The sequence below is a fragment of the Notolepis coatsorum genome, assembly GCF_963971535.1.
Source record: "Notolepis coatsorum genome assembly, chromosome: 11".
NCBI lineage: Eukaryota > Metazoa > Chordata > Actinopteri > Aulopiformes > Paralepididae > Notolepis > Notolepis coatsorum.
The window spans coordinates 111,690,806-111,710,423 of NC_140175.1; the positions used below are offsets into that span (position 1 = coordinate 111,690,806).

The following is a 19,618-nucleotide window of genomic DNA, read 5'->3' on the forward strand; positions in this document are numbered from 1 at the left end:
GCTCAGTTAGAGCTCTACTGTATATCAGAGCTCAGTTAGAGCTCTACTGTATATCAGAGCTCAGTTAGAGCACTACTGTATATCAGAGCTCAGTTAGAGCTCTACTGTATATCAGAGCTCAGTTAGAGCTCTACTGTATATCAGAGCTCCATTAGAGCTCTACTGTATATCAGAGCTCAGTTAGAGCTCTACTGTATATCAGAGCTCAGTTAGAGCTCTACTGTATATCAGAGCTCAGTTAGAGCTCTACTGTATATCAGAGCTCAGTTAGAGCCCAGTTAGAGCTCTACTGTATATCAGAGCTCAGTTAGAGCCCAGGTAGAGCTCTACTGTATATCAGAGCTCAGTTAGAGCCCAGGTAGAGCTCTACTGTATATCAGAGCTCAGTTAGAGCTCTACTGTATATCAGAGCTCAGTTAGAGCCCAGGTAGAGCTCTACTGTATATCAGAGCTCAGTTAGAGCCCAGGTAGAGCTCTACTGTATATCAGAGCTCAGTTAGAGCTCTACTGTATATCAGAACTCAGTTAGAGCTCTACTGTATATCAGAGCTCAGTTAGAGCTCAGTTAGAGCTCTACTGTATATCAGAGCTCAGTTAGAGCTCTACTGTATATCAGAGCTCAGTTAGAGCTCTACTGTATATCAGAGTTCAGTTAGAGCTCTACTGTATATCAGAGCTCAGTTAGAGCTCTACTGTATATCAGAGCTCAGTTAGAGCTCTACTGTATATCAGAGCTCAGTTAGAGCTCTACTGTATATCAGAGCTCAGTTAGAGCTCTACTGTATATCAGAGCTCCATTAGAGCTCTACTGTATATCAGAGCCCAGGTAGAGCTCTACTGTATATCAGAGCTCAGTTAGAGCTCTACTGTATATCAGAGCTCAGTTAGAGCCCAGGTAGAGCTCTACTGTATATCAGAGCTCAGTTAGAGCTCTACTGTATATCAGAGCTCAGTTAGAGCTCTACTGTATATCAGAGCTCAGTTAGAGCTCAGTTAGAGCTCTACTGTATATCAGAGCTCAGGTAGAGCTCTACTGTATATCAGAGCTCAGTTAGAGCTCTACTGTATATCAGAGCTCAGTTAGAGCTCTACTGTATATCAGAGTTCAGTTAGAGCTCTACTGTATATCAGAGCTCAGTTAGAGCTCTACTGTATATCAGAGCTCAGTTAGAGCTCTACTGTATATCAGAGCTCAGTTAGAGCTCTACTGTATATCAGAGTTCAGTTAGAGCTCTACTGTATATCAGAGCTCAGTTAGAGCTCTACTGTATATCAGAGTTCAGTTAGAGCTCTACTGTATATCAGAGTTCAGTTAGAGCTCTACTGTATATCAGAGCTCAGTTAGAGCTCTACTGTATATCAGAGCTCAGTTAGAGCTCTACTGTATATCAGAGCTCAGTTAGAGCTCTACTGTATATCAGAGCTCAGTTAGAGCCCCAGGTAGAGCTCTACTGTATGTTTTTGACAGTTTATCAGCTTTTATTTTACAGAACCGTTTGTTGTTTATTTCTAGACATAGCAAGCTATTGGGGGAAAGGGGTTGTTCTGACAAGATACACTTTGCTTTCAAATAAATGTTGTTTATTTTTTTATAAAAATAATACGTCAGAATCCTCTGATCTTTGTTTGGACTGAACGTCTAGCTGCACGCATCAGAAAGCAGTTTACACATACAAGGAATTTGATTTGGTAATTTGGTGCGACATTAACAGTCAAATAAAATGGTAGAATAAGATCAAATGAAAGCCAAGTTTAAATAGAAGCACAATAGAATAGAATATAGTTATAAAATAAAATAGGCCCGGGCTGTACAGTTGTGCTGCATGATGTGATCAAGTATATACACTAATTAGAATACAAATAACAATACAGTGGGATGGAATATTCATCATACCTGGAGCCCCAAGGCAAGTTTGGTCCTGAAGATAATGCCCATTAGGGGTGTAAAGGTACACGTATCCGTACTGAACCGTTTCAGTACTGGACCTTTGGTTCAGTACGTGCTGTGTACCAAACGAATACAACGTTACTTTAACCAGAATGCAGAACTATTCTTTTTGCATACAGAATTTTATTCAAGTTCACCCCCTTTCCCAAAATGTAACTTGCGCAAAGGGATGGATGTTGTTCGTTCAGCCCACGCACACTACTGAGAGATTACCTGTAATTTAGCATAGCATCATAGTGTACGCAAACGACAAGCCAGAAGACCTATTCTTCACAAGCTATTCGTTGACAGCCCTACTTAACATACTGCACACTACATCACCCCTGAGTGGAACATGGAAAGCCAAACTTTGCCCCACTGTACCGAAAACCCGCACCGAACCGTGACTTAAAAACAGAGGTACGTACCGAAACAGTGGTCTTTGTGTACCGTTACACCCCTACTGCCTATACAAGGGTTTTGTGTGTTGGTTAACTGTAAATGTAGCATATTCATTCTTAAATGATGTTTAGAATTAGCATACAGAAGAATTAACTGACCAGGAATCAATTCATCAATCATGTTTAAGGTTTTATTTCAATACAAATGAGTTCAGGCTGTGAAACTGTCTGGTTCTTTATCTCTCCATCCTCTGAGCAGCTCCACTGAAGTAGTTGGAGGTTAAATGCCTTCAATTGCAGTCCGGAATGGAACTGCTCCTTTACATTACATACAGAGCTCTATTCTGTTCCTTTTATTACCCTGCCCATACCTGTACCTCCCCTCCCCCTTGCTGCTATGACGCCTGCATTTCTCCAAGGGGATCAATAAAGGAATCTCTTAGCATGTCCATCAGAATATGCAGGTAAACTGGGGAAGTAAAAGTGTCAGTCAGCAGTGAAGTGAGACGAGGGAGACTTTTGCCCCCAGTTCTTTGAAAGCCTGTAATACTGGGTGCATGACTGGTAATACTCTAGTGAACCATAGAATGTAGCAGATGATCTTGTGGTCTTTAGTCCAAGTAGCGATAGTGGCTCAGGAGGTAGAGCAGTCGTCTGGTAGTCGGAAGGTTTACCGGTTTGATTCCCGCTCCTCCCAGGCAGCATGTCGAAGTGTCCCTGAGCAAGACACTTAACCCCTAACGGCTCCTGATGAGCAGGTTGGCACCTTGCGTGGTCGCCTCCGCCGTCGGTGTGTGAGTGTGTGAGTGAATGGGTGAATGTGAGGAACAGAAATTGTAAAGCGCTTTGGAGAAGAGATATATAAAATGTACCAGCAGCTCCTTACTATAGTGTTCTGTGTCTGGTGTAGAACATGACATCAAATACAGTGTTCTGTGTCTGGTGTAGAACATGACATCAAATACAGTGTTCTGTGTCTGGTGTAGAACATGACATCAAATACAGTGTTCTGTGTAGAACATGACATCAAATACAGTGTTCTGTGTAGAACATGACATCAAATACAGTGTTCTGTGTAGAACATGACATCAAATACAGTGTTCTGTGTAGAACATGACATCAAATACAGTGTTCTGTGTCTGGTGTAGAACATGACATCAAATACAGTGTTCTGTGTCTGGTGTAGAACATGACATCAAATACAGTGTTCTGTGTAGAACATGACATCAAATACAGTGTTCTGTGTCTGGTGTAGAACATGACATCAAATACAGTGTTCTGTGTAGAACATGACATCAAATACAGTGTTCTGTGTAGAACATGACATCAAATACAGTGTTCTGTGCAGAACATGACATCAAATACAATGTTCTGTGTCTGGTGCAGAACATGACATCAAATACAGTGTTCTGTGTAGAACATGACATCAAATACAGTGTGTCTGGTGTAGAACATGACATCAAATACAGTGTTCTGTGTAGAACATGACATCAAATACAATGTTCTGTGTCTGGTGCAGAACATGACATCAAATACAGTGTTCTGTGTAGAACATGACATCAAATACAATGTTCTGTGTCTGGTGTAGAACATGACATCAAATACAGTGTGTCTGGTGTAGAACATGACATCAAATACAGTGTTCGGTGTAGAACATGACATCAAATACAGTGTTCTGTGTAGAACATGACATCAAATACAGTGTTCTGTGTAGAACATGACATCAAATACAGTGTTCTGTGTAGAACATGACATCAAATACAGTGTTCTGTGTAGAACATGACATCAAATACAATGTTCTGTGTCTGGTGTAGAACATGACATCAAATACAGTGTTCTGTGTAGAACATGACATCAAATACAGTGTTCTATGTAGAACATGACATCAAATACAGTGTTCTGTGTAGAACATGACATCAAATACAGTGTTCTGTGCAGAACATGACATCAAATACAGTGTTCTGTGCAGAACATGACATCAAATACAGTGTTCTGTGTCTGGTGTAGAACATGACATCAAATACAATTCCTGAAAGTGTTGTCATGACCTGTAGAACCAAAGAGGACAAATGTCTCAAATGTCCTGACTTTAGATGTGAATAGAGCAGCTGACAACTAGGGAAAGTCCATCTGACTGCTTGGAAAGACGGCTGAGAGGAGGGCATAGACCCCATGATGATGGCATGGTTAGCGCCCCATTACAGTGGTGGGTTAGCACCTCATTATAGCGGCAGTGCAGACGGTAAACACTTTGGCTGCACCCAAAAAGAGCTACGACAAATACAGGAACAATTCCCCCAGAGTCTGCGAGAGCAGCGGTGGAAGAGGACTCCCAGACAGATCACACGGTTACATGGACCGTGGAGCGGACAAGAAGATTTATTTCACCACCTATTTGTCTTATATCGTTTTCATGTCTTGGATATAAAACTGAAAATACAATATATAAAATTTAAAAAAAAACATGCAAACATGGAATCATACAGAGTAGCCTCCTCCTTCAATACATTTTAAATGATAAATCAGATCTATGAATCCAGCAGGGGAAATCATTAAATGTCTTGTGTTCAGATACAGTAGACCCCATGAAGTCACTAATAGAGGCCTTGCACAGAATGTTGTGTAGTTCTTCTTCCAACATGGCTGGCTGTAACAATGGCATTGTTACGTACATGGCAATGGAAGAGACAAGAATGGTTGCTATGTGCCGATATATGAGAAATATATAAACAAAAACATCATCATTTGGCTGTCTTATTACTTATTACGGTGTTTGAACTCAGTGACTGATGGTGTTTGAACTCAGTGACTGATGGTGTTTGAACTCAGTGACTGATGGTGTTTGAACTCAGTGACTGATGGTGTTTGAACTCAGTGACTGACGGTGTTTGAACTCAGTGACTGATGGTGTTTGAACTCAGTGACTGATGGTGTTTGAACTCAGTGACTGACGGTGTTTGAACTCAGTGACTGATGGTGTTTGAACTCAGTGACTGATGGTGTTTGAACTCAGTGACTGATGGTGTTTGAACTCAGTGACTGATGGTGTTTGAACTCAGTGACTGACGGTGTTTGAACTCAGTGTCTGATGGTGTTTGAACTCAGTGACTGATGGTGTTTGAACTCAGTGACTGATGGTGTTTGAGCTCAGTGACTGATGGTGTTTGAACTCAGTGACTGATGGTGTTTGAACTCAGTGACTGATGGTGTTTGAACTCAGTGTCTGATGGTGTTTGAGCTCAGTGACTGATGGTGTTTGAACTCAGTGACTGATGGTGTTTGAACTCAGTGACTGATGGTGTTTGAACTCAGTGACTGATGGTGTTTGAACTCAGTGTCTGACAGTGATTGAACTCAGTGTCTGACAGTGATTGATCACACCAGGTCCAGAAAGGCCAGTCTCTTGGCCACGCCCTCCTGTCCATGTCTCTCCTCGAGCTGCCGGCGCTCTGCAGGGTCAGAGGAGAGCAGGAGGCCGTCGTCATGGCAACTCCAGAACAGGAGGCGGCAGGGAGCTTGGAGGAGACGCAGCGCGACCAAGAAGTCTCCACTCGAGTTAAGCAGAGCCTTGGTCACAGTCAGGAGGTCCTGAGAGAGAGAGAGAGCGAGAGAGCGAGAGAGCGAGAGAGAGAGAGAGAGAGAGAGCGAGAGAGAGAGAGAGAGAGAGAGAGAGAGAGAGAGCGAGAGAGAGAGAGAGAGAGAGAGAGAGAGAGAGAGAATTTTCAATATCATCAAAATACAGCAATAACCCATGGTTTCTTTTCTTAATAGAAATATGAGTTTAGAGTTTAGACTCCGCACTCCAAATGAGTTCCAACTCTAATCAGGGTTCCCACAGACATTGCAAAGTAAAATTCAAGGACTTTCAATTACTTTTCCAAGCACTATTTTTTATTTTAAAAGGGCATTTAAAAGGATACAATTCACTTTTAAATGCTGATTTTTATAGAAAAATCTGATCCAATATTTATGGCTTAAAACCAATTTCCGACAATTAGTTACACTTTAGATAAAAAAAAATTTCATGGATGAACAAAACTTTCAATGTGAATGGTTGATTTGAATTTCAATGATGTAAAAAAATGGGCTGTTTCAAGGAATTCCAGGCCTTGATTTAACTTTTTATTTTGTATCAAGCACTTTAAGCACTTCAAGGACCTTGTGCAAACCCTGGGGTTGGGTACCGTTGATAGTTTTTAGTTCATTGATGTCGAATATCTTATATATAACTAAAGGCCATAATGTATAATATGCCTGTGAACGTCTGTGTCTCTGCCTTCTCCCCCCTGCATGTGGCGTGACCTGCTGACCTCTGGCTGTAGGCTCCCTCCACACACAGGGCCCCCTGTACATCTCACGCACACACTCACGTGCACACGCACACACACTCACGCACACACGCGCACACCCAGCTATCACGCCCATGAGTTATGGAGATGTTGTCCTCGAGACTAGGGGCCTCTCCCTGAGTACATCTGGAACCAATTAGCCCCCCTTCTTCTGACCAAGCACACACACAGCCTAGCAAGCACACACCACACACACACCCATGTTACACACACAGATACATACACACAACCCCCCCTCCCCTTTCTCTCCCCATCCTAGAGTGTATAAATGACATGTAATGTGGATATTCTGCCCTTCTTCTACTGGTGCTGCGAGAGGATGTGCCCGCGCGGGGTGACTGTTCTTCTTCTCTGTGAATAAAAGCTCCGTTTGAAATACTCCGTGTTCCGCTTCGTCTTTCGGTCGACTGGTCCACACCCATATCAATTAAGAATTCACGACGAGGGATAGGAAATACCTAACACCGTTCACATTTGTGTGCCATGCACACTGTGCATTATGAAGTGACAACAATTGCACCAACCTGCTCTCAAGGTACTGACCTGTGGCACAGTGATCTGTGTATTCTGTAGTACAGACGTCATTTGGCTGGTACCTTTAGAGTTCGGTACCCAACCCTAGAATTCAGTAAAGAATCTTGGTGTGTAGTATAGTAGCACCTCCTCAATCTGATGACGCTTCAACAGTCTCTCTCTAGCACCTCCTCAATCTGATGACGCTTCAACAGTCTCTCTCTAGCACCTCCTCAATCTGATGACGCTTCAACAGTCTCTCTCTAGCACCTCCTCAATCTGATGACGCTTCAACAGTCTCTCTCTAGCACCACCTCAATCTGATGACGCTTCAACAGTCTCTCTCTAGCACCTCCTCAATCTGATGACGCTTCAACAGTCTCTCTCTAGCACCTCCTCAATCTGATGACGCTTCAACAGTCTCTCTCTAGCACCTCCTCAATCTGATGATGCTTCAACAGTCTCTCTCTAGCACCTCCTCAATCTGACGACGCTTCAACAGTCTCTCTCTAGCACCTCCTCAATCTGATGATGCTTCAACAGTCTCTCTCTAGCACCTCCTCAATCTGACGACGCTTCAACAGTCTCTCTCTAGCACCTCCTCAATCTAACGGTATGAAAATATAGATCTTGTCCAAGTCTAGTGTCACACAATGTCAACAAACGCTCTCACCAGATTGGTCTGCTTCATCAGCGCTCTGATTCGCTCCTTGTCCTCCTCCAGCTGGGCCTGAGTTAGTGACATGGCAGTGTCCTTGCTACTGATTGGCTGGGGGGAGGAGGCGGCTGCAGTATCGTTGTTTGCTACTCGCAGAGGCTCTTCTTCCTGAGAATCACTTTCAAATACAAAGAGGTGAGAGGGAGCAGGCTCACTGGCTGCAGCCCCGGGACAAGCTGCCTTCACTGGGGGAAGGTCCCTGGAAGCTGCAGCCCCGGGACAAGCTGCCTTCACTGGGGGAAGGGCCCTGGAAGCTGCAGCCCCGGGACAAGCTGCCTTCACTGGGGGAAGGTCCCTGGAAGCTGCAGCCCCGGGACAAGCTGCCTTCACTGGGGGAAGGGCCCTGGAAGCTGCAGCCCCGGGACAAGCTGCCTTCACTGGGGGGCCGTCCCTGGAAGCTGCAGCCCCGGGACAAGCTGCCTTCACTGGGGGACCGTCCCTGGAAGCCTGGGACTCTAAGCCTTTCTCCTGGGGTGCAGCAGTAGAGGTAGCCTGGGCCTCTAAGCCTTTCTCCTGGGGTGCAGCAGTAGAGGTAGCCTGGGCCTCTAAGCCTTTCTCCTGGGGTGCAGCAGTAGAGGTAGCCTGGGCCTCTAAGCCTTTCTCCTGGGGTGCAGCAGTAGAGGTAGCCTGGGACTCTAAGCCTTTCTCCTGGGGTGCAGCAGTAGAGGTAGCCTGGGCCTCTAAGCCTTTCTCCTGGGGTGCAGCAGTAGAGGTAGCCTGGGCCTCTAAGCCTTTCTCCTGGGGTGCAGCAGTAGAGGTAGCCTGGGCCTCTAAGCCTTTCTCCTGAAGTGCAGCAGTAGAGGTAGCCTGGGCCTCTAAGCCTTTCTCCTGAAGTGCAGCAGTAGAGGTAAGGCAAGGGTGAAAGGTCTCCTCATCAGACTGGGAGAGAGAAACACAGGCCAAACATTAATAGAATACCTTGAGCCTCTGAGTGCATGCTTACCAACTGTCCGTCTGCAACACTACTATCACCAACATCTAAGAAGGGAGATCCCCCCTTGAACGGCTCTTCTAAGGTTTCTCTCCTCCACATTGCCTGTGGTGCATTTGGTCCTATTGCTAGGTTTTAGTGAGTTTTTCCTTAGCTTCGCGTGGGGTATGTCTGGGAGTGTTGCATTTATTTATTTTGTATTTATTTTACATTTTTTGGACTTTATGGTGTTCTTGTTTTGTTCTTGATTTATTGTGATGTTTCTTCTTGACTTGTTTAAAGAAGACGTGTCCGGCCCATGGGGACATTAACGTGTGTTGTCGGGCCTTACAAATACATTTGATTTGATTTGATTTAACCCTGCCAGGCCTCTCTGATCATCCGATTCAGGTCTTTGTGTAGTTCCCAGGGTGCAGTAGGGTTGAACAATTAATCAAAATGTTATTAAAATCACATTATGGCCTAGTCTAGTGCAATATCCAAATCACAGGAGGTGCAAGCCCTAGCCATATTTTCAGAAAATCCATTTGCATGTTCTTGGTATCTAGGGACATCTATGGACCTCACCTCAGGGAATGTATTCCCAGTGTCGGAAATATTGTGTAAATGCTTGAGTAAATTGTAATGAACCAAACGAGAATATCATTTCCATCTTTGACGGTGAATAACACCATGGAAAAGTGAGAAATTGCCACTGAGCTCATTCAGCACCTTCCTGAAATTAAGTGTACCAATAATATAAGCAAATTAACAAAGGGTAGATGATTTACAGGGGTTTTTGTAGATACAGTACTGAATTTTTCCATCCGGACACATGCTATTTGAAATATGAATTTTTGATCCACTTTTTCTCCCATTTTTCTATATTTTCTCCCATCCCAATTGTTGTATCATCCAATTCAACCCTCCCCTGTCACGAACGCTGTTTCTTGCCTCCCACAAGCCGGCTGCAATGTGGACTAAGTCATACATAGCACAAGTCCCCTCCGGTACTTGAGGTAACAGCAGTCGCATTTTTTCACCTGCGCAGCTCGACCTCTCAGTGGCGAGGAGTAACGCGTGGGAGGCTCACGCTGCCCCCGACACTTCCTGATTCTACTGCGCAGGCGCACCAACCGACCTGTAGGAGTCGCTGTCCACAACGCCCGATCCCCACCCATCAGTTTCCCACCCCCTAATACGGCCAATGTGTATTAGTATGAACGACCAGCTAAACTGAAAGCAATGTGGAGCGCTGGGCTCGAACAGGCGAGCCCAGCGTCTCCGCATTCGTGGCGAGCGCCTTGCCCACTACGCCACGTAGCCGCCCGAATATAGAATAATAATAAACTTTATTTGTATAGCACTTTTCATACAGAAGTTACAGTTCAAAGTGCTTCACAACAGTAAAAAATACAGGCATAAGCGAGCATAAAAAAAGATAGAGAGGTAGCAAGTAGGGATGTCCGATATTATCGGCCTACCGATATTATCGGCAGCGTTTCCGTTAGCCGGTAATTACCGGTATTTGACCGGCAAAATCTGTTGAAGTCCGACATATTTAATCTCTCCGGTCATAATGTCCGGTGAAAATAATTCCCTCCAAGCACAATTAGATTATTTGAATTGTATTAAAATAGGGAGAAGCATCCATCTGCAGACCGACAGAACCCCCAGCTTTGCCGGCAAGGTGCAGTACTCCAATTCAGCCATTGGCAATTCAGCTGTTGGGTGGGGGGCGCTGCTGAGCGGTTCACAGACCGGACCTAAAAACACCGCTGCTCTGTGGGTCTGCAGCTCCATGCTTCATGTAAATCTAGCAGCAGCCAGCTCGCGTTGACAACAGCGATGTCATTATTAGACCGGCTGCTTGGTGAAGCAACGATGAAACAAATGTAATGATTGTTTCGTTCATCGCATAGGCTATTTAATTTTAGCCTATTTTAATACAATTCAAATAATCTAATTGTGCTTCGAGGGAATTATTTTCACAGGACATTATGACCAGCACCAAGTCGTTGGGAGGTGGAGTCATCACGCAAACCCACGATAATGTTGCCGTCTCTCTCTGCCAAATTTCTCAGTTCTTCGCTTGATATAATTAATACAAATGTCCAATATAACGGAATTCGTTAGCTCATAAAAATGTGATTATAACAGACTGCTGTTTATTAATGTCGGGCAGACTGCCCACCGACACCTCAAGTCGGCAGCAGCACGAAGTCTCGAGGGACTTATTTTATTTGGAATATATTAATGACTGTATATATGCAAAAGTAGCCTAGTTTTAAGTTAAAATATTATAAATGCCTTGATGATGTCATTCTTTATATAGGCCTATCAATTGTTTTTAAGCTCAATAAACTCTGACCGGAATTTATCCCATTTGTCCGGTAGATTGAAATCTACCGGACACTCAGACCTGCAAAAAAAAATTCTAACGGAAACCCTGATTATCGGCCGATATGATGTTCACTCCACCATGCAGGTTATATTGAATTTTAAGATACCGGAGACCTTCTCCTATTTATACCTGGGTAACTTACCTGAGGAATTGGTAGGAGGAGACAGATATTTGATGAAAATATTTTTAGCAGCAAGTAAGAAAGCGATCACGCGTCTCTGGTATCAACAAGAACCTCCAACAAAAGAAAAATGGTTGGCCATTATAGGCGAAATATACACAATGGAAAGACTTACTTTTACTCTCAGATTACAGGAAGAGAAAGGTTTGAAGTACTGGGAAAAGTGGGACTTTTATATGGTAATGACAACAACCAGTGGATGATGTATTGATGTATAGTTGTAAAGAATATTCGCCATACCTATAGGGAAAGTAAGAGAATTGAGAACTCATGTGAAAAGTATATTTTTGTAAAGTGACACTAATAATGCAGCCCGGGATTGTGTTTTTGTTATGTCTTGTTGTTTGTGATTGTTTGCTTATTGTGAAAAACAATAAAAAGAAAGTAAAAAAAAAAAAAAAATGTGATATCGGAAAATAACGGTATCGGTTTTAAATTTTTTTCTTTTCTTTTTTTAACATTTCTATAACCTTTATTTACCCAGGCAAGCAAGCAAGAACAAATTCTGATTTTATTTATTGTCAAAAGTATGCATAATGTTGTGTTAATTCCACAACAAGATGTAATGTTAATTACCTGAAATTATAAAAAAAATTGGGGGGGGGGGGGAACCCTGCATATATCGGTATCGGAAATTAAGAGTTGGACAATATCGGTATCGGTAAAAAAAGCCAATATCGAGCATCCCTAGTAGCAAAGTAAGGTAAATCACAGTGTTTCACATTAGGATCTAGCATCCCAATAGGCCTTTCTGTTTACAGTTTCATTCAGTAATACAAATAATAAAAATAGAATAGACAGAGTAAAAACAAAGTGCGGTTGGATTCAGTTTAAAAATAGGCTAAAAATGATCAAATATAACGGACATACAACAGGGTATTTAACATACAACAGAGCAGTGCATCAGTAAGAAGTAAAAAGTGTGATAAAATACCGGTAGTTACATTTTGGATTACAACAGAGCAGTGCTCTTAAAATTACAGTGTGCATAGAACCGACACATACATTTGATAGGAAGCAAAGAGATAGGTTTTAAGCTGTCTTTTGAAGATGTCTAGCGAGTTGGCTTCCCTGATGTTTTGGGGTAGTTTGTTCCATAGTTTTGGGGCATAGTTGATAAAGGCTGCATTACCGATCCTCTTTTGACTGTTTCTGGGAGCCTCTAGTAGTCCAGCAGCTGATGATTGCAGTGTTCTTGCTGGCCTGTAATTTATTAGAGTGTTGGCGATGTAGCTAGCAATATCATATCATATCAGGCCTATGGCCAATACATCTATAGATCGGGCCAAATCTCCTCTTTCCAATGGAAGAGTTAAATCTGGATTTAGTACCAGGCACCCGTTACAGGGCAGCAAAGACGGTTAAATTAAATCTACTGTAAGTACAGTTACTTTTGTATAATGTCCATAGCTCTGCCATTTTTTATCGGATTGCGACATGGTTTTTTCTAGACGTTCACAGAAAGGTAAAGAAATACGGTGTATTTTATGGCAATAACATTCTGGTTTGTTTGACCCGTGAGATATAGTCACGGTTTTCACACCAATATATTTTGTTCACGTCAAGCGGCTGCAGCTTTGACTGCGGCTGGTGTGAGCTGGGTAGTGTAGTTTTATGAAATGTCGACGTCCATCGAAAGCCCTGGGTCTCCTCTTTCTTAAGACTACAACGAGTGCTTCTTCTTCTCGCGTCTAATTCATCCGTTTTCCAGGTGCAATGCGCAGCGATTTTTATAAGCTCATATTTCTCTAATAACACTTAAAAATAAAATCATTGGTAAGCAAACCTAATGCTGAAAATATACACTTTGACTGCTGTTTTGATAGGGTTAGGGTCTTTACACTTGGCTACATTTGAAAAAGAAAAGCAACATTACATAACCCCTTAAGCACGAGCGGTATATGAGAAATATGAGTTTATAAATATCTTGGCGCATTCCGGCAGAAACCGGATGAATTAGACGGAAATAAAGGAAGCCGTCATACTTGTGTGTAGTCCTGTGAAAGAAGAGACCCAGGGCTTTCGATGGGCTTTCGAATTTCATAAAACTACCCTACCCAGCACACACCAGCCCTGGTGTGAAATCATTTTTGAACTTTATTTTTCGTGATTATGAACAAACCTGAACGTTATTGCCATAAAATAGAACGTAGTTTGTTTCTTTACCTTTCTGTGAACGCCTAGGGGAAAAAATGTGTCTCAATCTGATGAGAAATGGCGGAGCATTTTTCATTACAAAAAAGTAACTGTACTTACAGTAGACTTCATTCACGGTCTTTGCTGCCCCGTTACGGGTGCCTGGTGGTACTAAATCCAGATTGAACTCTGCAATTGGAAAGAGGAGATTTGGCCCGATCCATAGATGTATGACTTGGCCATAATAAGGTAATTTATAGGCCTGATATTCTATATTCATATTTAAAATTGCATGTGTCCGGATGTCAAAATTCAGTACTACTGTATCTACAAAAAAACCTGTAAATCATCTGCCCTTTATTAATTTGCTTAGATTTTTGTACACTTTATTATTACCATATTATTCACCATCACATTTTCTTTTTCTTTTTTATTAAGTATTTTTTATAATAATTTAGATTCTCCTTTGGTTCATTACAATTTACTCAATCATAGTAACAGACACAATATTTCTGTCACTGGGAATACATTCCCTGAGGTCCATAGATACCAAGAACATGCAAATGGACCTTGTAGAAGTGGAGCAATCTTCCATTTACTTGGGTATGTACTTTTAAGCAAATTTTCTGAAAATATGGCTGGGGCTTAAGAGGTTAATACAGACTGTATTGATCTATGCATGACATGAAATAAATCTTGTACCGGTACCGGGCCGATCGGGTTTAAGAGATTAACTGTGCTATAGAAATAAAGCATGGCTTGACTTGACCTTTTAACCTTTAGGCTGCTAGAAACCCTGTCCTCAGGTAGAAAACTAGACCCTGTCCTGAGGTACAAACCTAAACCCTGACCTAGTTTTTTTTATTAGAATCTAACCTAGAATGAACATAGACCCTACCAAGAGGCTGCCTGGAACCAATCATGGAGCCACTCCTCTCTGCTTACCTCTTCTGCATAATTTTTTTCCGTAGCCGCATTTTGCGGAGACGCTCTCTGATTGGCCACTGACTGACGCTCTCTGATTGGCCACTGACATGTGCGCCCAATTGCGTGACGAGCTGTGTCTTTGCCCATTTCCGGGTCTAACAGCCTGCAACCTACCTAACGCCTAGTTTATCACTGGTTAAGCTTAGGCGACTCTTTCGAAGTTGGTTAAGGTTAGAGTTTGGAATCAGGGCTGGTGTTCTATCGCCCTGCTCTAAGACAAACTCTAACCTCAACCAACTTCGAAAGAGTGTCTAAGCTTAACCGGTGTAGAAACAGGCGTCACACGATTGGGCGCACATGTCACATGAAGTGGCCAATCAGAGAGCGTCTCCGCAAAATGCGGCTACGGAAAAAAATAACGCACCTCTTCCGAATCATCAAACTCCCTGCTAGCCTTCTCCAGGATCCCCAGCTTCCTGTGTGTCTGCTCTCTGTCCTGCACCGCCACCTGCTGGACCAATGATGCCACTGCCTCCACTGTAAGACAACAAAACCCAACAAGACTGACACAGTAGAATACAATAGAAGACAAGTAGATTTGAACATAAATATAATAACCACAGTAAAGAATGTCCTCCTGGGTGTTATGGTTAAAAAATAATTGTTGAATGAATGAACTAATCAATCAATCAATCAACAGTGTCAGACTGTGGTTGTACTGGGCAGCTCCTAGTGGTCAACAGTGTCAGACTGGTTGTACTGGGCAGCTCCTAGCGGTCAACAGTGTCAGACTGTGGTTGTACTGGGCAGCTCCTAGTGGTCAACAGTGTCAGACTGTGGTTGTACTGGGCAGCTACTAGTGGTCAACAGTGTCAGACTGTGGTTGTACTGGGCAGCTCCTAGTGGTCAACAGTGTCAGACTGTGGTTGTACTGGGCAGCTCCTAGTGGTCAACAGTGTCAGACTGGTTGTACTGGGCAGCTACTAGTGGTCAACAGTGTCAGACTGTGGTTGTACTGGGCAGCTCCTACTGGTCAACAGTGTCAGACTGGTTGTACTGGGCAGCTCCTAGTGGTCAACAGTGTCAGACTGTGGTTGTACTGGGTAGCTCCTAGTGGTCAACAGTGTCAGACTGTGGTTGTACTGGGCAGCTCCTAGTGGTCAACAGTGTCAGTCTGTGGTTGTAATTGGCAGCTCCTAGTGGTCAACAGTGTCAGTCTGTGGTTGTACTGGGTAGCTCCTAGTGGTCAACAGTGTCAGACTGTGGTTGTACTGGGCAGCTCCTAGTGGTCAACAGTGTCAGTCTGTGGTTGTAATTGGCAGCTCCTAGTGGTCAACAGTGTCAGACTGTGGTTGTACTGGGCAGCTCCTAGTGGTCAACAGTGTCAGACTGGTTGTACTGGGCAGCTCCTAGTGGTCAACAGTGTCAGACTGTGGTTGTACTGGGCAGCTCCTAGTGGTCAACAGTGTCAGACTGGTTGTACTGGGCAGATCCTAGTGGTCAACAGTGTCAGACTGTGGTTGTACTGGGCAGCTCCTAGTGGTCAACAGTGTCAGACTGTGGTTGTACTGGGCAGCTCCTAGTGGTCAACAGTGTCAGACTGGTTGTACTGGGCAGCTCCTAGTGGTCAACAGTGTCAGACTGTGGTTGTACTGGGCAGCTCCTAGTGGTCAACAGTGTCAGACTGGTTGTACTGGGCAGCTCCTAGTGGTCAACAGTGTCAGACTGTGGTTGTACTGGGCAGCTCCTAGTGGTCAACAGTGTCAGACTGTGGTTGTACTGGGCAGCTCCTAGTGGTCAACAGTGTCAGACTGTGGTTGTACTGGGCAGCTCCTAGTGGTCAACAGTGTCAGACTGTGGTTGTACTGGGCAGCTCAGACTGTGGTTGTACTGGGCAGCTCCTAGTGGTCAACAGTGTCAGACTGTGGTTGTACTGGGCAGTTCCTAGTGGTCAACAGTGTCAGACTGGTTGTACTGGGCAGCTCCTAGTGGTCAACAGTGTCAGACTGGTTGTACTGGGCAGCTCCTAGTGGTCAACAGTGTCAGACTGGTTGTACTGGGCAGCTCCTAGTGGTCAACAGTGTCAGACTGGTTGTACTGGGCAGCTCCTAGTGGTCAACAGTGTCAGACTGGTTGTACTGGGCAGCTCCTAGTGGTCAACAGTGTCAGACTGTGGTTGTACTGGGCAGCTCCTAGTGGTCAACAGTGTCAGACTGTGGTTGTACTGGGCAGCTCCTAGTGGTCAACAGTGTCAGACTGGTTGTACTGGGCAGCTCCTAGTGGTCAACAGTGTCAGACTGGTTGTACTGGGCAGCTCCTAGTGGTCAACAGTGTCAGACTGGTTGTACTGGGCAGCTCCTAGTGGTCAACAGTGTCAGACTGGTTGTACTGGGCAGCTCCTAGTGGTCAACAGTGTTAGACTGGTTGTACTGGGCAGCTCCCATGGTAAATATAACTAACCTGAGGTGGTAGCTGGTTCCTCCTCCAGTCTGGCTCTCTTGGGACTGGGCTGCTCTCCTTCTGCCTTCTGGGAGACGGCATCAGATGGTGACTCAGCATTATGAGCCTCAGATGGTGACTCAGCATTCTGAGCCTCAGATGGTGACTCTGCATCCTGAGCAGGAGACTTTGTTGATTGTCTGGTCATCTCGAACGCAGGTGATAATGAAGGAGACTCCTCAACACGAGGAGGCCGCTTCTGAGGAGGAGTGTCCAGCTGGGACTCAGGCTGGGCTGGTAGAGGGTCCTCTGGCGCCACCTGCTGGAGAAGGTTTATATGATGAGAAAGGCAGTTTGAGAAAGATGATGTTAAAGGACAGTTTGAGAAAGATGATGTTAAAGGACAGTTTGAGAAAGATGATGTTAAAGGACAGTTTGAGAAAGATGATGTTAAAGGACAGTTTGAGAAAGATGATGTTAACTCGTTCCCGGCCAACAACGATTATACTCGTTATTGGCCGCCAATCGCTGAACGCCAACAACGAGTATACTCGTTATTTGATCGTTATTTCTTTTATTCGATATTTCTATTCATTACAGGCCCACTGACTCAGGGTTAACATTGGGAATCGCATTGTAGAATGCCTAGGTGCAATACCGGCCGCATCACGCTAGACGGCGGTATCGAGCATCCTTTCTAACATGGTATCCTGGGCTGTGGGGCGAACGGTTGTCCCGGTTACATTGAAGCCCGTCAAATATCGCCGATCCATATGTTATGGTGGATTATGCCGTTGAGCAAATGGACATTGGATATACCAGATGGCGATCAAACAATTGGAATATTCTATTTGGATTACTCCCGGCCACAGGTAAGGGCGATTTGACGTCAATTTTAGCTTGATCCTGCAATGCTTTTACACCGATCGGGCTGATAACCGTTTTTAGTGTTCAATGCGAATGCCGTTACTGACAATCAAATAATCAGAAACGACCCCCCCCCCCCCTTTGATGCATTCATGATGGAACATAATAGCTATATTGTAGATTTGATTCCAGAACAATAGCGGGTTCAGGCAAGAAACGGCAGCATTTCATGAATTAGCCTCGACCGCTCTAAAACCATACTTATATTCACCACGGTATAACACGGGAACGTATGGATGGAAAAATTATCTCTTTTTTGCATCTTAACCGGAAGAAACTCAATGTCAAATGACTATAGTATTGAATCCATGGCTATAATATAGAATATAGATTTAGCTCTACAAACAAGGTGACTAACTCCCATCGTTTACAGCTTGGCAGTAGCTACCACAGGATAAGGCTAATAGCTGGCAGCCAATGAGGTAAAGGACAGTTTATGAAAGTGTTAAATGACAAGGAAGGAAAACTTGAAACTAAGTTTCAAAGGAAGATTGGAAAGTAGCTTGTGGTGAAGTTCATGCTAAATACATTCCTTAAATTAATACAATATAAATGGTTAATGAGGACATGCGACACTGTGGACGATTGTTTCCAGGTGTGGGAGTTTGTGATTGGAAGCATCAAGTGTTGAACAACACAGTGAGGGTCAATAAATAAATGTGTCTTTTTGCAGGTTTGAGCTTAAGCAGTTGTTGCTACGGTAACAGGGTTAGGGTTAGACCTACCTGCTCCACCACCAGTCTGCCAACCAGGTGTTTAATATAACGGTCTTTCATCGACTGCCAGCTGTGATTGGTCACATGCTTCTTCTCCATTTCCTGCCACAGCTGGTTCCCGCCCACCTTAGACCTGCTCTTGGAGATGATCTTCAAGATGGCAGCGTCCTCCTCGGGGGTGTAGGGAAGACGGCCTGACGGGACATTCAGAGAAGCATGGTTACTGTTACGAAGGATCAGATTAAACCGAATATATATATTTATTTATGGATATATATTGAATAGTATTTGTATATCGTTTGATATCCCTTGTATATTCCTTGTACATATACACGGAATATCCCTTTAGCCTACTATAGCCCATAATAGTTCATTCTCTTATTGGACAAAGGACCAGGCGCCAGGGGACCAGCCCCTGGCGTCAAGTTCAAAGGTACCGACGAGACATGTCCGTACTAGCCCCGGCTCCGCTCAGGGATACGGCTACCGAAATGAGAGTGGCACTATTTGTTCACCGTGCATATAAATATGGCGCAAGTAAATGTAGAAGTCCCTTACCCTTCTTCCCAACTTAGTAACAGAACGTGAAGCCTCACCCACGATACGACGTGCGGTGAAGTATGGCCTGTTTGGCCTTAGAATAGCATTGAGACCTCGTGCGAATTAATAACTGAATTGTCAGAGTTTGGCACTGTACCGTCGAGTGCGACGTATTTCTATCAAGTAATAATAGTCTATCGTGTATGGTGCATCGTGCGGTTAGAGTTCTAAAGTGACCAGCATCTCCAACGCTTCCTCGTGTTATCTAGAGTCTTATCCAGGTTGGGCCAACCACATGGCGCTTTCATCCGAGGAGATCTAGGCGAGGACCGAGGGACATGTACACTGGATTACCTCCCGACGACTGCTGAGCCCTATGCGGCTGGAATATATTTGCTTTGGTACTGTGATTTGTGGAGCGGATAATCGCCGACGCCTGTGAGTGTTGGATTTACCCCCGAGAGGAGTCAAGTTGAGTCGGCGCTCAGAGAGACTGAGGTCGCCTAGCTTCTTCTTCATTGTGGAGCTAC

The 19,618-nt window shown here is 44.1% G+C and overlaps 1 protein-coding gene across 3 annotated transcripts in view; it reads right to left on the reverse strand.

Annotated features, from left to right (window-relative positions):
- Positions 1–3,614: 3,614 nt before the first annotated feature.
- terf2ip (telomeric repeat binding factor 2, interacting protein) overlaps positions 3,615–19,618 on the reverse strand; it is a 43,738-nt gene continuing 27,734 nt past the window's right edge. For 2 of the 3 annotated variants that reach the window (XM_084324757.1, XM_084324756.1), the window contains exons 5-9: positions 18,558–18,742; positions 16,927–17,227; positions 14,891–15,003; positions 7,864–8,787; positions 3,615–5,916 (exon numbers count right to left, since the gene is read on the reverse strand). In XM_084324757.1, coding sequence (XP_084180883.1) covers positions 5,704–5,916; positions 7,864–8,787; positions 14,891–15,003; positions 16,927–17,227; positions 18,558–18,742 — 1,736 coding nt within the window. In that variant the 3' untranslated portion in view covers positions 3,615–5,703. The remainder of the gene's footprint in view (positions 5,917–7,863; positions 8,788–14,890; positions 15,004–16,926; positions 17,228–18,557; positions 18,743–19,618) is intronic. The other variant, XM_084324758.1, reaches the window with a different exon arrangement.